At 43.1% G+C, this 17,431-nt stretch overlaps 1 protein-coding gene across 1 annotated transcript in view; it reads right to left on the reverse strand.

Moving 5' to 3' along the window:
• PEPD (peptidase D) overlaps positions 1 to 17,431 on the reverse strand; it is a 105,628-nt gene that overhangs the window by 79,626 nt on the left and 8,571 nt on the right. Inside the window, exons 2-3 of the mRNA XM_014942133.1 lie at positions 13,934 to 14,117; positions 12,552 to 12,679 (exon numbers count right to left, since the gene is read on the reverse strand). Coding sequence (XP_014797619.1) covers positions 12,552 to 12,679; positions 13,934 to 14,117 — 312 coding nt within the window. The remainder of the gene's footprint in view (positions 1 to 12,551; positions 12,680 to 13,933; positions 14,118 to 17,431) is intronic.

The raw sequence follows: 17,431 nt of genomic DNA on the forward strand, positions 1-17,431 counted from the left end.
CGATGAAACATTATTCTGCACCAACATCGTAGTTACAGTAAAAAACGTAGCAATGTGGAGTTCCTTAGCAGAGACAGGGCTCAGTACTCATTTTTATCCAATTTAAATGCAAAACAGGGTAAAGTCTAGCACTGGCCATCACTGTGACAGGGAACGGTACCTTCCCCAGAATGCTCGCTGGATCAGGAAAATCAGAAGCTACATTCAGTTATGATAATTTCAAGCACATCTGATACTTCTCAGAGCTGAGGAGTACTTCTCTCTCCAAACCACTCTCAGGCAGGTAGAATAAGTTAATTGCTTACAATTTTTAGGTTTGGCTTTGTCTTTTGTAATGCTGCTATGGGCTGCCAGTTTCAAAATTCTGATTAATCACTGCAGAGACTACACGTAGAAAAACCCACAGCAAGTCATAAATTAATTAGAAGGACTACCCAAGTGGAAGACGTGATCCCAGGTATTATTGAATCATGTCTCTCCTTATCTATCAAAAAAACCCAAAAATACCCTTTTGTAAACAGATGTGAACAGAAGCAATGGCCTAATTTTTACAGGCTTTTGGGGCGGGGAAAAATGTGCAAAATTTTTTAGATTCCCTGGCAACAACTTGGCAAAAACTTACAGAGAATAATGCACTTCAGCCCTAAAACCACTCAATATCCTTTCCCTGTAGTTTTGTAACTCCAGCCAAGCAAATGCCAGGGTTGGTTATAAATGTCAATAGTTAGCTTCCAGAATAGTAAGAGTCATCATTTTATCTTATAATGGAAATAAGCAACTCCAAACTCCCAGAACTGCATCATGGCCAAGTGGCCAGGCAAAAATCTGGCATCCCATAGTTTATGGCCATAATAAGGCAAGAAAGTGTCAGAGTCCATCACTCCTATTTATTTACAAGAATGGAGTCCTCACTTTTTGTCACCAAAGAATCCCTTAAACAAGATACTGTCTCCGTTTCACCACCTACAGTTCATCACAACTTCCAGTCCAGTGAAAAAGATTGAGTTATTTTGGGTGCAACATCAAAGCTGTTTACATTCTGCTGATGCTTCCTGCACAACTCTTCCTTCTCCTGTGTTCTTCTGCCCAATCTAGTTCACCTGCTTGGTTTCTGATTCTCAAGTTTTTCATAGCGGTTGGGCAATCCTGAAGATGGCCTAAAGATGTGACACTACATTTTTAAGAGAAGATTCCAATTCTGATGCGTGTCTCAATTTAACAGTTAAGGGTTTTTTAAAGCACCAAATATCGAAAATTCAGCTTTCAATCACAGCAAGTGACAATTTCATTCTAAACAAAATTCTACTGAGGTGGCAGTGGGAAAGAGGAGCAGCAATACTTTCACTGTAAAAACACGGTGTGAAACGTGAAGCCAAACAGTAAAGCAGTATCCCATGTTAGCTATCTCATTTCTGCTGTACATCCATCCAACACCAATACCACCAGCAAAAGGGTGAGGGAGCATCGTCTTAAGAACTAGTGATCAGGAGTCCCAGTCAGCCCATCAGCTGAGTGAAAGCTTCCAGGTTCATTCTAAACTTTTCCATGCAGTTTAACTGCACCCCCAGTGGTACACGACAGCATGTTTAAAACCAAGATCCTTCACCAAATCACCACCTCATCAGGCAGAGCAGGTTCTGCCACCACTCTGACTGCCCAGTGTTACAACTGGTTCCACCTCAATGCCATGCTTTGGGCAGGAATGGAATAGTGACTCCTCCCTTTATCCACCAGGAAGATGAACAGCTCTGACAGCCTATCTATAAATACACAAAAAATATGTATTTTGAAGCTTTTATATAGTTGGACAAAATTAAAACCTCAATATTTTTGGCAATACTTTATTAACCATGCTGTGTTTCCACTTTAAATCCAATAAAAACTTGGTCTTATTGTCTAAAACCACTTTAAAGCTGTTGTTCATTACATTGCGCAAGAATTCATAACAGCAAATCTTAAGAGATTTGTACAAATTTGACATTACTGTAAGAATTCCATTAAGCAACATTTCTTTGTGCTCTAAAGGACTCTGGAGCAAGAGCCTCGTAATACCAACACGATAAAAGAGTGTTCTAGTTTTCAGAACTGCATTCAGAAGAGAGGTACAAATGAGACGGATCTAAATCACAAATGCCAAAGAAAAACTGTGAACAGAATTTATAACAGCTGATAGCTATTCCTGAAAGCAACGCATCTAAGCCAACTGCTAATATATTTGCAACCTAATTGCTGATATACATTCATATGTATACGTTTGCATTTGCATCTAAACGTTCTTCCAGACAATCTGCAATACATATAACCACTTTTTCCTACTGGTCGCTTTGTATTTGCATTTTTTAATGCTTCTAGGACAGATTTTCAGGTTTTAGTTTTTACAGTGGATCAGCTCTAAAATGAAATTCAGCTTTTCCTCAAGCACCCCAATTTAGCTTTTCCTCAGCAATTCAGCTAGAGTTCCTAATTCAAGATTATTTATCTTACTGCATAGCCTAGGATGTAAATCTATTCCTGTTGGAAAAAAAAATTACCTTTAATGGTGCGTTCATCAGAAAAATCTGAGAAATTCCAGTTGGGACTAATTTAAAAATATTTTCTACACATTCTACATTTTGTTCCTAAAGGATTACAGACAGCCTTAGCTTCCTGCACCCTGCCACCATCAGGCAGCCCCCCAGCTCAGGGCATCAGCCCTGTGGGCCAGCAGCCAGCCTGGCTCGGGTACAGCCCGCTGACCTGCCGGGGTCCACAGGGCTGGCTTAGTGTCAGCACTGCCCTCACACACCTCACCTTTCCTAACGTGTCTGCAAGCCACCACAGACTGCAAAAGCCAGCAGAGATCAGAATAAGCACATGTATTTCATTTTTAGTTTGATTCCTACATGCTTTGATTTTCAGAGATCTGATACTGTTCTGTGTCCTGCTGTTAGGCATTGCTAACAGCATCCTCTCTCTTTCCTACCCAAACTGCCACAGCAGCCTGCAGAAGCCCTTGTGCAGCTCTTTTAAAATACTTGGATAAAAACACGACCTTTAGGAGCTACTTAACTTTCTTTAGGTTTACTGCTGGAATAGAAACTAGTTCATCACCATCAATTTCTGATGCTTCACATATTTTTTGTCTCTCTCAAATACAGAATTAAGATACTTTATTGAACGTTCCCCTTATTAACATCATTCACCTTAATAACAACGCAGAATGGCAGCTGCACCACTTCCCTCTACCAGCAGAAGCTGTTTGAATTGGAACTGCCAGTTCTACTTTCTTTTCTGTGTTGTGCTAATTCTTTGCCTCACGCGTGTCCTGTCACCCACCCGGGATGGCTCCGAGCTCCCCGTTAGCCACACTCTCACCACGGGCTTGTCAGAACAGGCAGACACACCACAGCCATCAACATGCTCACAAGAACTATGGGGCTTTGTTCACTTACACATTACAATAACCAGTTCTTCATTTCTGTGGCTTTACACCTACACAATCTGTAACAAACCTTTAAGATTTGAATGGTTTTACAGAATTCCTTAAGCCTTCACCTCTGGCCTTGTCTGTGTTCTGAAGCTATTCTGAAAGAAGGCTGCCTTAAATACACCTTCCCTTCTGCACTGTTACACGTAAGAGAAAGCAGCAGGTGTATCCTGACATAATGTGAGGACGCCCTCTCCCACAGAAGGAAATATGAAGTTAATAGCACACAGCCCAGACCCAAAGCAGTTTTCCAGCCTGTCTGACCACACACTCTATCAATGAACTTGCATTAGGGCCAGAATCACCTGCAGTCTCTAAGCACTGAATCTGCCTTTAGCCAAAAACCCATCAGCATTCATTACTGTGTTTTTAAAAGGCATCAGTAGGAACCTCTAGAGTCAATAACTATTTTGAGGGTCTCTTGAGGATGTCGGGAGGAAGACTGCAAGCACTGACACAAAGCACAACTCGCTATACTAAAGCCCATCTCCTGCAATTAAAACACAGACCCACAAGGCTTGGCCACTACCTGTTGTCTTTCAGATCCACAGCTCCTGGCAGTTGCCAGAAGGTGATGCTCTTCCAAGCAGTAATTAAAAGTAAGAATTAACATAGTTGGAACAATAACAGAACAGGCAAACACCAAAGACACTATTCATGACAAAGTCTAAAGCCACAGAGTTTCTACACAATAATGTTCAGGGTACAGTGCTATCTTAAAAGGCCCTACAAGCATTATCACCTGAAACGCATGAAAACCTGTCCAAGCTCATATCAGAAAATCACAAGAGGAAGACTCTTGATGTCGTGAGACAGAAAAGCTGAAACTAGCAAACTTCAGAGTAAAGCTTTCTGCTTTACAGGGATACAACAGCATCGCTCCCTCCGTTCCACCCTAACTTTCACCTTCAGAGTAAGAGGCATAAACCACCACTTCATGGCAAATTCCCGTTATCCTGAGCCAACAGTCTCTATAAGCAAAAACATGAGCCTGCACAGAGTGTGTACGTGGCACTGCGGCACACACTGACTGCACCAAGTCACTGCACCAGTTACACGGCTTTTTTCCTCACCCATGTGAGAAGAAATGCAGGCACAAGGAGTAAACTGGAGCAGCAGAACCTTCAGCAATTGAAGTTGCCCACAGTTAACAACGTGTTCCTCCGGCCTGGCCAGAATGAGCACAAAGCAGAGCAGAAGTTTGGGCGAGACTGCATACAAAGAATAAGAACCTTCACAAAAATTAATCCTGATGAATAGAAACACATCAGCAGAGCATGCAGAGCAGGAGGGGGGAAAGGGATACAAAAGCAGTGCTTTAACGCTGCCAGAGACCCACCAATAAACTCCCTCCTCATTACAGTATCATGGAGTTAACAGATGGCAAAGCATTAGCCAAACAAGAGGGTGTCGAGAGCTGCTAGGAAGAACAACACGGGAGGCTTTACAAGACACCAGCAGATGTTCCTGACTTTGTCCAAAAAAAATGCAATCACCTGCGTATCCAAAAGGAATTTCACTGTCTCAAACAAGAAGATTAAAAGGCATCAAGCTAGATTTAACACGGAACAGTACTGATGGGCTCGCTGGCACCACAGGCAGCCTCCGGCAATGTTTCGACCCCCTTCCCAGTTTCTCTAGATTTCTGTTCTGTCCTTTGACTACCTTAAGGTCACCCCCTGCCCAGTTTCTCTAGATTTCTGTTCTGTCCTTCAAAAGACAGACATACCTGCATACATGGAAACTCAGACTCTCCGCTCCTCCTGATACAGTCCAGAGCATCACGGATTTTGAAAGAGTAACAGAATTGAAAAGAAATTGAACTGAAGATGGAGACCCAAGCTGCCCTGACATGAAAAGGTGACCAGGGCTGTAGGTGACCATGAAGCCGTGTCTAATGGAGGGACAGGACAGCTGAGTCCTCCTGCCCCATGATGCTGGGTACGAGACACACACAGATCATGCAGAAGCAGAATAACCAGGAGCAATGTACAGACCGTTGGCCTTCTGAAATCAGAAATAAAGTACTGAGGAGACTCTCATGGGTCTTCCTAATAAAAGCCAAGCTCTGAACTACCTATTTCATCTACTTCAAATATACAGTCTCACCGCTCCTGCTCAGCCATTCCCAAAAGATGAAAAGTTCTTTAGGTTTTCTATAAATTCTACCACAAGAAGCAGTGCCTCAATTAGACATTTAAAAGATACTATCAAGAGCTACCCCAAAAAACAAAACCGGAAAGCTTGCAACTGGTAACCTTTGCTTTATTTCTTTCTGCAAACAAAATGCTTCCTTGGAGAGAAGGGCTCTATACTAGTACAGAAAAAACTGTAACAAAGGGAATGTTTATACACTGAGATCCCTGAAAGATTTCTTGTAGCATAAAACTGCTGACAAATACTCATTAGAAAGCTCTCCTCCCCCAAAAAAGGCACAAAAAGACTTACAGTGGTGAGGAGGGCAAGAGTAATTTCTAGGTCACTCTACAGTAACAGTGCTCCACTCAAAAACTGGTCCCCATCCACACTTCTCAACTGAGCGTTACGTACTGAATCTGTCAGCAGCAGATGTTGTACTTTTGCTTTGGAAAAATGTCTGTACTGGGGGGAAATGAGCACTATTTTATGTCCCACACGTACCAGCACTACCAGCAGCCCTGGAATGTGCGCAGCGTGTCCTGCAGCTCTCGTCGAGGTGGTAACAGCAGGGAAGGAAGCAGTACTGATGCTCCCAGCAGCGCTAAGATGACCTGACCAGTGAGAAGGGGATGATCGTATTCCCAGCTTGTAACTTGTAAAGAAAACTAAACCACAAAGAAATGAAAAGCAACTTGCCACAGCAACTCACTGGGCACAAAGACAAGACAGACCGTACCAACCCACTATGCCAGGCTGTCCCTGTAGCACACAGGAGCCCGGGCATCCCCCAGGAGCCAGGCAAGGCCAAGCTCTCACACCCAGAGCTCCAGCAAAGGGGTACGCAGCGAGTAAAACACAGCCTGCCTAGCTTTCACACACATTTAGCTCTCAAGAAGCATTAATAGCAATTATACTTTTCCCTATCCTGTTTTAACGACACGGTTGGATTTGTTTTTTCTCCTTTGTAGGTTTCTCAACACAGGCAACACTCTTAGAGAGCCCCTCCTGCACATACAGGCAGACACAGGACAGGTCGTGGGGAATAAAAACCCTACAGAAAACAGTTTCCATCAAGAGCTGACAACATGGAATTTTCAAAGTGCAAGGATAGAGGCACCACTGTAGATATTTCACATCTTTTTTCACTGAAGTGCCTTCTCAAGTCCCTGCCAAGAAGAAGGGGAGACCTCTGGGCTCAGAGCAGGCGGCCGCAGGGCAGAAGGTGGTGAGGAGGGGCAGAGCCTGGTCAGGGCACCACGGCAAAGTCCCCACGGCACTGCTTCTGCTGCAGCTCCCCTTCCCACCAGAGTGCTCAGGGACAAGCACACGGCATGTCTCATCAAAGGAAAACTCTGATATTTCAAAATGTTATCTGGAGCTTATATCCCTGAACTCGATATCCTGCTAGTGTATTAAATAACGTATAAAATAAGAAATGCCTGGTGAAGGTTATCAACGTCCCCCCTCGTACCACAGGCATGAGACGTGCGCAGGCAGGACACGACTCTCTCATGCTGTGGTTTGAAGCCACATCAGGGTATTGAAAAACTCTGGTGCAGCACTGCCGAGCTGAGATACTTAGTGCTGGTTCTATTTCTGAATATACCTGAATCAAAAAGAGGAGAAAGAAAAGAAGCACTTGAACACTTAATAAATCACCACATTTTGCATCCAGTTAAAGGTATACGTGATAGAGATTAGAAAACAATGCACTATAAATAGTACTATAAATAGTATAAATTAACTATTATTGCTTAAAACATTCTCAACAATAAATACAAGGAAACTTAAGCAGCTAGAAAGCAAAGATTTATAAAAACAGTTACTGAAGTGAAAGTGATAGAGACAATACACATTCCTACTGCACCAGAGCAAGGCTCCTGGAGAATGAGAATACTGGGACAATGACTAAACTCATCATCTGAGAAGTCAGAGCATTCAAGCAGCACTGTTTAGAGAAAAACAATCATCAGTAAAGTGGCAAGAGCAATCCAGACACTAATTATTCTGTAAAAGTAATTTTTATCCACAGAGAAATATTGTAATAATTGAATGGGAGACCAGAAATGGAAATCACCGTACTATGGAGAGAACTGGAATGATGGAAAATAAGCACCGTGGGGAACTGCACGAGTAAGTCTCGTCAATCAAAAGCAACCAGCTTTATTGTACAGTTTTCAAAGGATCAGATGAAGGGTAAAGCAACAGATGTACTATCTGAATAATAGAAAAATATTTGATAAAAATCTCTCTCAAGACTTACTCTCCAAAATCAACTCAAATTGGCTTGGACAGGAACACTACGATGTGACCCGAAACCCAATGACTAGTTGTAATAAAAAAGTGAAAGGCCTAAAGCAGAAAACAAAAATAAATAAAGAGATAAAAAGATGAGCTTTTTGAGGGCTGGGAAACCCTCCAACTGCCACACTGAAAAGTGCTGCATCAATTTAGGCTGATGTTCTCAGAAGTTAAAGTGACAAACAGCCATGGCCTGCAAGCCTTGATTAGCAGGAGGCTCCAAAGACTGGAATCAGTTCTGATGCTATTCAGAAACAGAAGCAGGACTGAACATGTTCACGAGATCCACAGATGGCATTCGCAGGTGGCAACGAACTTTGCAGATAAATTGCAATTGCCAGTTGGTACAAAACAGTAATAAGATGACCTAAAGTGATTAAAAAGTGGTGGGTTGGTTTTTTAAACAGCAAAATAAAGATTCAGTGGGTAGAGGGAAGGGACAAATTGTAGGAAGGGATCAGACTGATAGACAGAGAAAAAGAAAACATTAAACATATTTCATTTTAGAGAAAAAGTTACAAGAAAAAATATGAGAGAATGATCCATGAGATGAGTTCAGAAGCTAAAACAGAAGACCCTTCCAGAGTGTGCTGAGCACAGCTCCAGAGCTGCTACAGAGGAGATAACCTGCACGTACATCATCAGTAAAACTAATTTAAAAAATGTCCTTCATTCCTGCAAAATCTGCATCATGGAGTGCAGGTAAGGTGATTTCGAGTTTCTCCTACAGCACACACACACATCCCACCACCTTTCCAAAGAGCTGCCTCAAAGTTCAGCTTGCACAGAACAGGCTCTCTACAGACCTTGCCTTTTTCTGGCCAGACCTACAGCCAACTATGGCACCAGCCTCAGCCACCAGCAGAGATGTACACACTTTAATATTCAGTTACTCAAAAGACAAATGCCACAAAATTTTACCCATGCCTATTAAGGAAAAGAAATCCAGAAAGACATTTGCTGGCTTCCTAGCTGTACGTGGCATTTTCATGGCCACATACAGTCTACTGGAGACAAAAAAAAAGGGTAAAAGCCAAAATAACTATTTTTACAGAAAGTTTTGAGGAAAAAACGTAAACAAACAAAAAAACAACCATGGACTTCTGCACTTTTTTCCAAAGGCAGTAAAACTTCACAGCTTTGCTGAAGTCAGTCAAGTCTAATCACTAAAACCAAAGGTTGACTTTGGTCGCAGCCTACTTAGAAAATGATGGCAGTATTTAAGGAGCTTCCTCATTAGGTCACTGAGAAATGATTAACATTCATAAAGTGTTTCATTGCGGTTTATTACAGCTCCAAAGTGCCACACCAAGATTCAACTTCTCAAATATAGCTAGCTTCCCATCAACTTCATGGAAAATGTTACTTCCAGTGGATGCAAGGCTAGATTAGTGTTGCTATACTTACCAATCAGCCAGCAGGGCTTTGAAGAAAACACAGGAAATTGCATATAAATATTGTTCTGTCCCACTGAGTATGTATTTCTAAAGTTAGAGCATGAAAGCGTTAAATATTTTTGTTTTCCATTAAAAACACTCTTTACGTGGCAAGGCAATTAAGTTATTTTGGCATCCACTCCACGTAAAGCAGCTGCTGTACAGTATGTTTTACTTTATAAAATATCTTTAATCAGCACACTGACTAGTTCTGTCATTTATAATTAAGGAGGTAAATGGCAGGTGCAGCATTAATTAGCGAAATTGAAGTCTCTGTGCAAGACACGCAGTCACACCAACTTAATGCTTCCTGGGCAGAGAAGCGGTCGCTCCCAGCCCTGCACACACGCTCCACCAGGTAAGAGGCAGAGGGGCAGTTACTGCAGTTGTGCCTCTGAAGCCTTTACAATCTTACATTCCCAGATTCATTTCTTAAACTCTTCCTCCGAAACTAAGAATAGAAAAATACTTCAGAGGTGCAAAAGCTCAGGCTCTAAGCCATGCTGTGAGCCTGTTTCAAACAGGCAGGGGCAGAGGTACAGATGAGAGAGAGGGAAAGCTGCTCTTAGTTGGGAAGATTTTCCCAGCCAACAATGAAGAAATGGGCTGGTGCAGCAGCAGCAGAAATGCTCACGCTCATCATTTAAAAACAGATAACTGCTGTTGCAATCCCTTCCCCACACCAAAGTAGGAGCACCAGTCCTACAATTACCCTCATAACAATTCTGCCATTGCCCCTTCAGACATTGTGGCTTTTGGGGAGAATGTCCTTACTCTGTGAGTTAAATCAAATCTCTCCTCCCTTTTGAAACTGCAGAGGTTGTTTTGGCTTGAAGGACTCCTAAAAGGTAGCCTTACAGGTACTTACAAACCTTTAGAGAATACACGCTCACCAAGAAGGCTTTCCTACAAGATGAGTAACGCTTCCAAAGACGTGTTAGTCACCCTTAACGTGGTAGGACACAGAGCTGGGTCCTTGGCAGACTGCAGCCGGGGTGCTGCATCCATCATCTCCACGTTCACCTCTTCTTCAGTGTCCCAGGCACCACCCCAGTGCCCCAAACCCTTCTGGGAAACACGAGCAGTTGGTGAGACTGAAAAAACTACAGGGGTTATGGTCTCATTTATAAACCAATAGTCTGCTCGTCTCCCAGTGCTCCCAGACACCTCCTTGGTTTGGGCCACACTAAGGCTGCACTTTGAAAGAAGCCAAGAAGCCCCACTTTATCATGGCACATTACCTGAGCCACGCTTCCAAACCCACCCAAATACGTGACCTTCAGAAGTGAAGGCACAACAGTACATCAAACACCACATCCAGCAATACACTGGTAGTGAAGTACCAGTAAAGAGCCTTCTGCATTCATTTTATGCAGAATAAATCGATGCATTTCTGCCTAAACTCCATGGCAGATTCCCACACTTGCCTTAAACAGGAGGGGATGGGAGCAGCAGGCAGAGCCCTGCACCCCGTGTGATCGACTAGCACAGGGGCTGTGGGTCTCTGTAAAACACCAACCTCAAAATACCCAGCGAGGCCTGGAACTGATCTGTGCTTCACCCATGTTAAATGGATGTCTCTTCAGTGGGTAGACAGTGCCTTCTGCGTGCACAGAAACAAGCATTTCCACAGCAAACTACAGTAGATAAACAGCAGTAGATGGAAGGCAAACTTATTTGTGTTTTTCTTTCAGTGCTAGTTTTGACTTAAAATTGAGTCTTCTGGGAAGGAACACAAGCCCTAGCTGTGTGCAGTACCCCCTGCCAACCAGCTTATGAAGCAGAACTGCTACTGACTCACAGATGAGTTATTCATCCATCCTCCTCCTGACAGGCAGAAAAAGTACATGACCAAGGCTGACAGAAGGGAAAATAAAGATTCGAACAGAGGGATTCAGGAAGGGTGAGGAGGAGAACTTAGAAAACAAGTATGCTGTAATAAAGACAATTTGTTATAGAACAAGAAGAGCAAGAAGACATAAGGACAATAATAAACCATTTTTAACCAGACTTGTAATTGTGTAAATGAACCAGTAACGAGTGCTGCACAAACAAATCAAAGAGGCCACCATCTATAAACACCACAATATTTTGTTCAAAAATGCAAAATGACACAGTGGAGCTTCAATAATATTTTGAAGCCTCTTCAGATGAGGCACAATCAGCTGATGTGAACTAACAGAAGAGAACTTGGGAGGAGGAAAAAGCTTTGTCTATAAATGGGAACAAGAACCACCAGGGAAGAGGTTTCAGAGAGTACACGGGGGGGTTAACCAGAACCTCTCCTCCCAGCCAGCCGCAGCTCTCACCTCAAATACTGCACATAGCATAAAAATATGGATACTGCTATCACAAAGCATTTCAGTTCCCAGGCAGGCCTGAGACAGCAATACTCACACAAGCTCCCGGAGAAGACAGCAGCCATGCCCCACCATATGTTCTGGCACAGCTCAGCATATGCCATTGGTTGCGATTGTTTGCCTTTTCCCAAAATTAGCATTAAAATATAAGTGATAGCTTCAATTAGAAGCGAAGCAACCTGAGCTCAAAATATTAAATTAGAAGGAATCCAATGTTCTGAGACAACGTAGACAGGAAAAAAAAATTACAGTTTGTTAGAGGGTATAAATACAATTAAGACTGAGAAAAGAAATGAACACATAAATAAATCAATTCCTCCACTACTACAGCACTGAGCAATATTTACTACCGATATGGATAGAAGGAGAGATGTTTATGGCACACTAACAGAAGAGAATTAAAATTATGTTCCCCAGTCTGTCAGTTGATATCTTTTTTTGAGATGAAAAGAGGCTAAACTACCTTCTGCCACTCATAAGGCTTCATTAGCTAAGGCGGCTGCAAACTGGTGAAGCAACCTGAAAAAGCCCGCTTTACTATTTAATTTGGTCTGGCTTAACACAAGACTTCTGCTTTGCTTTAGGGTTCAGCTTCCTGTCACACATACCACGGGATCCACAGGTTGGGATTCTAAATGTACTCTCCACCAAATGGTGGCAGATCATCTGGTATTATATGATCAAACCCAACTGGTCACGTTTTGTACCTCTGTATGTACATATCACTACAATCACAGCGAATGATTTGGTGGAATCTGACTAAAATGAGACATTATTCTAGCTCTACAGCCAGGCATACTACCCAGAGTACCCAGATACCTCGGAACACAGTGAAAAGGTATATCTTACTTCCCCATCCAAACAGCGTAGCTCTCAGGGAGTTGTTGGACAAAAAGCATGGATCTTCCAGTATCAACATCTACTGCTCCAAAGCAGCCTGCTTCAGTCACCCCAAAAGTCCAGTGGAAGTAAGATTCCTAGGTTAAAGACAAAATATATTTATGAGAAAACCCTCACTTCTACCAGCTTTAAAAATACTCTACAGTATGTACAGTATGTACTCCCATGTATCTGAAAGAGATCTCTCTTGCTTTTGGAGGCGGGATCTAAAGCTTTTCAGATTGATTAGTTTTAGGTTACAGTCATACAAATCCCTCTGGTGGCAACTGGAAAGGATCAGGGATTAATAAGCTACCACGAGAAATAAACAGGTCAACTCAGCACATACATATACATCATACAATAAAACATAGTGTTCCAATCCCAGATTAGGGAATGTAGTACCAGGAAGAAACAATCATGTCACACGAGGCAAAAGCAGAGTGTGGATTCATGGGGTTGTGAAGTGAGTGCTGAAGGGAAGACCCAGCCTTCCCCTGAGAAGAGGAAGCTGTACCAGGAACAGCCTTTAGCAAGAGGTTTTTAAGAGCAAACAAGCAAACAGCAAAACACTTAACAACAGTGAGATGAACTCTGGTAAGGACAGCCACACACTCTGACAGGTGCATCTCCTCTAAAAACACACCATTAACTACATTAAGATAAGTGCTATCTAGATCAGAATTTATAGGTTTTGTTTCTTCATAACATGCAACAGCTCCAATAAATTCACAGAACAAAGTGCTGTGGCAGCCACGTCGAGCACACAGCTTTGAGGGTTATGTATAATTAGAGTTCTGTTATGCCAACTTTCCCAAAGACTAAGAACGCATTCGGCATGACATTAGCAAGTTATTAAGTCCTATCTGTGACAGGAGAACACATGAGTACTTAAAGAGTCGTCTCATTTGAGAAGACACATGTTGTAAATTCTAAAATACCTCCTGCTTTGTGGAAAGTGTATTTTAAGCTTTTATATGAATAAATTCAGTTTAGGTCCACTGTAATATGTTTCACTACAGAAAGAAGGTTATTTTTTGGGTCACAGAAAAGACTGAAAAACTAAGAAATATTCCATTGCTGTCTCTGTTATTACATTAAATACTGGCAGGCAGCAGGGCCCCAAACAGGTTTCGGCCCTTTAAACTGAATAATGAGCCTGCATACTAAAGCACTGAAAGAGAGAGGAACTCAAAGCTGAAGAGGCAATGTAAGAAGCAAGCCAATTTATTTAAGTGAAGCAAGCAATGCACACCTGAGAGATAAAGGGAAAATAATTAAAAATTGTTTAAAAATTCATGCAATTGAAGAGAGTTTCTTAATTTGATTTGAAGTTTTAATCCAGCTCTCACCTGGCGAAACACGATACCAGTATCTGTGCAGTATCTCTGGGTTTCTTCTCCACCCTGCAGCAGAACAATCGAATTCCTCTGGACATCCTTGTTCTGTTTCAGGCGATCACACAGTCGTCTTCTGTTCAAGGCAAAGAGCGCTACAGGCACTTTCAAGGTCTCGTTCCCCAGCCAAAAGGAAGGTCTAGAAAAGATTTGTCATCTGTTAATTGTCAATTAAAAAAAGACAGTGGCTAGCACAGTTCAGATGCACAGTGTTTGCTACTTCAGTCTAGGACAGAAAAGGAAGTTTAGTTCAGCTCTACAAAGAAGATGCTAACCACTGAAATGGAGGAGATGCTGACTACCAGCATTGCTCTCCAGAGGTGACCAAACGTTGCCCACATGGTCCCAAAGGAGACAGGGCTGGTCACCTTCACAGCGTGTCACTCCTTACACTCCTTCATGTAGAGCAACACAGAAAGTAGATGCAGAAAGCACTAACAGCTGAGATAAGCTGGAAAAAGAATGAATTCTGAGTGACTGAGAACAGAAATGGTGCTCAACAGAGCCACAACTGGGTGACAGAGTCTAAAAGAAGAGAGCACTCTCTTAAAATAAACTGGCTATTGAAGAATTTAAGGTGCTTAAAGTGCTACAAGAATATATTGCTCATTCACTCACATTTGTTACCGCTCCCTACCTGCACTTTTTGGAGCCTTACCAGCAGAAGTACAGTAGCTTGTTGCAAGACTTTGGTTTTTTTAAATCAGATGAGGAAAGAAGAATCTAAGATCATTCCCTGATTTTTTAATGTTTAATATAGCAAAACTGTGGTTTAGAGCTTCAGTATTACAGATAAACACTGTTTCATCAATAAAACCCTATGATTGAAGTCCAGTTTGTCCCTCCACCTCAGCTTCTCTCAGCTTCCTGGAGACTGGCTGTCTGGTTATTTTCTATCAGTTCAGCTTCCAGAGGAGAGGACAGAAAGGTGCAGTTAAATTGTTACTACAAAAACCAAACCTCCAAGGGACTTAACCTTAGAGAAGCAGAGCTCCACATCTTAATTATTATATAGTTTTCAGAGGCAATCTGAAAGGTAACCTTTGATTTATAGCTGCATAAAGTAACCTCCTGGAAAACTTTATCAGCATCAGAAATGTAAACCCTATAATTTCTTACTGCAGACACAGCATAAAAGAGCTAATAAAATACTTTATTTTACTTGTTTATAACTACTTGATATAACAGCATAAGTAATTTTAGAAGGTGAAAGACTGCTCTTGCTAATCCAATTTTCAAACTATGTGCCTGGGAGTTGAGCTGATGGTGCACAAAACTCAAGCATGTTTATGTTTATTACTTCCCGCACACCCCTGATAAACACCAGCACGGCAGGAATGCACAGCATAAGCTTTTGGGTTGGGGTACCCACGCCTGTAGGAACAATGAAGCAAGTTCATAAAATCCTAGCAAAAGTCACTGAAAGTTTTAAATCAGGCGGTGGACCTGAAACTAAATATGGGCAAAGCTTTCCAGGCACAAAGCTGTGGGTCAGCAACACACAAGAGGTTGAAAACACTGTTATCCAAGCGAGATCACCCCCCGGAGTAACTCCACGCAGGGCCTGGAAATCACACACTCGCCCTATTGCAAGTACAAAAGGGAAGAGAGAACATCCTCAGACACCCTTATGCCATAGGGGGCTCTCAGATCTTTGCATCTGCTGATAAAAAAAAACAAAACCAAAAAAAGGCAGAGGTTGTAGTACAACTTGTCTTATGTTTTGCTTCAAAGGAAGGAAAAGAGTAACCTTTATTGTAATTTCACATTCTTCACAAGTTTTTTGGTGGGGTTTTTTGCTGTGATTTAAGAAAAAAAGGACTCTGACCTCCTTCCTTCTCCAGACCTATTCCTATGATTCTATTTCCCACCTAACGATACCACCACAAATTCTTTCTAGAGGGGGAATTACAAGCTTTCAATTTTGCTCTGTGATCTCTAATCACTCACCCAGTTTACACCACACAGGACACACAAATACCAGAGTGTAATTAGTACAATATATTAGCCTGTCCTTCGAGGTCTGTTTTCTTCTCCTAATGCAAGGACCCTGCTGTCTCCAGCCACAAACTCAACTCTGACAGAGCTGAAGTATATATTTGATAATGAAGCATGTTTAATGCAAGCACTGCTTTGTGGTGCACACCTCTTTGAAGCTGAGCAAGCTTCTGCAAATAAGCATTAGTCAGTCCCAGAAATGGCTACCTGCAAGCCCAGGAGAGGACAGGGGAAGCTCAGCTTCCTCATTTTCACCAGTCGGATCCCAGAACTCAGCCCCTGCTCAGCCCAGGAAAGGCCTCCCACCAGAGCTGGCAGGTTCTCTGCTGGCTGTCACACGATTTTTATGATCACTTAGTCCCAAGCCCTCACAAGAGCTCTTTTATTTTATTACATTGGAAGTGAAATGTAGGTAGGAACATTAAACTACATCTGTTTCTTTAAAGTATATTTTTCTTTTGCCTGGAACTGTTGCTTTCCAAAACTTATTGCATAAGTTTTTTATTTTCAGTAGAGGTTACATTTTGTTACTGTATGACCCATCTAATGTTTTGGTTTTGTTCTGATGCAGCCACCAGAACACACTGGTAACCAACAATCCTATTTTACTTCTGGTTTTCCCACCATTTCTCAGTTAAACTTTCCTACTTCAGGTTTCCCGAAGGAAACTGACAGCCTGCAGTTCGTGTGCTCGTGAGGTCACAGAGAAACCACTGAAACTACTTTTCAAGAAATTGTCACTTGTTTGTTGACAACTTGTTTGTTACTTATTCGTCTGTTTCAAGCAATGGTTACCAACACCAGCCCCAAGTCTAGTCAATTTCTAACGCCGCTTCCACATCAAACTCATGAAGCGCATGAGGCCTGCGCTACCAGCAGCGCCAGGAAATCAGCCCGATGAGGAAAAGCAGCTCATGCCATTTCAGGCGTAATCTGGATGTTTTCCTCCCGGGGAACTCCGTGTCGATAAGTCACCAAGGCCAGGTCCCGTCCAGGGGATGTGGGCTGCTCTCAGCAGCACTGTCCCTGCCCAGGGGACACCGGGCCGGGGAGGACCTCGCAGGGGAGCGACCTCCACCAGCCATGGAAGGGCCAGCGCCAAGGCCCAGCGTGACAGCTTTTTTGGCAACTGCAAAAAGTTCCCCCCTTATTCTGATGCATTTTTAATGGCACCTCCCCACTGGGGCAGCCGTAGAGCGCGGGGGAGACCTGGCACTCAGCACTCGCAGCCACCCTGCAGCACCGCTTCCCCGAACTAACACGCCTCGGGGGGTGCCCGTGGCTGGGGCCCAGGCAGTGCCGACCCCCGGGGCCGTGGGCGGGGAGGCCGCGGGACCCTCCACAGCTCTCGCCCTCCCACCCCAAACCGGCTCTCGCTTCGGGGAGCCCCGGCCCCGCGCAGGCTGCCCGGCCTCCCCCGCACGGGGAACCTGCCGCCGGGCCCGGCCGGGCCGG

The sequence above is a fragment of the Calidris pugnax genome, unplaced genomic scaffold (assembly GCF_001431845.1).
Source record: "Calidris pugnax isolate Ruff unplaced genomic scaffold, ASM143184v1 scaffold28, whole genome shotgun sequence".
Taxonomy (NCBI): Eukaryota; Metazoa; Chordata; class Aves; order Charadriiformes; family Scolopacidae; genus Calidris; species Calidris pugnax.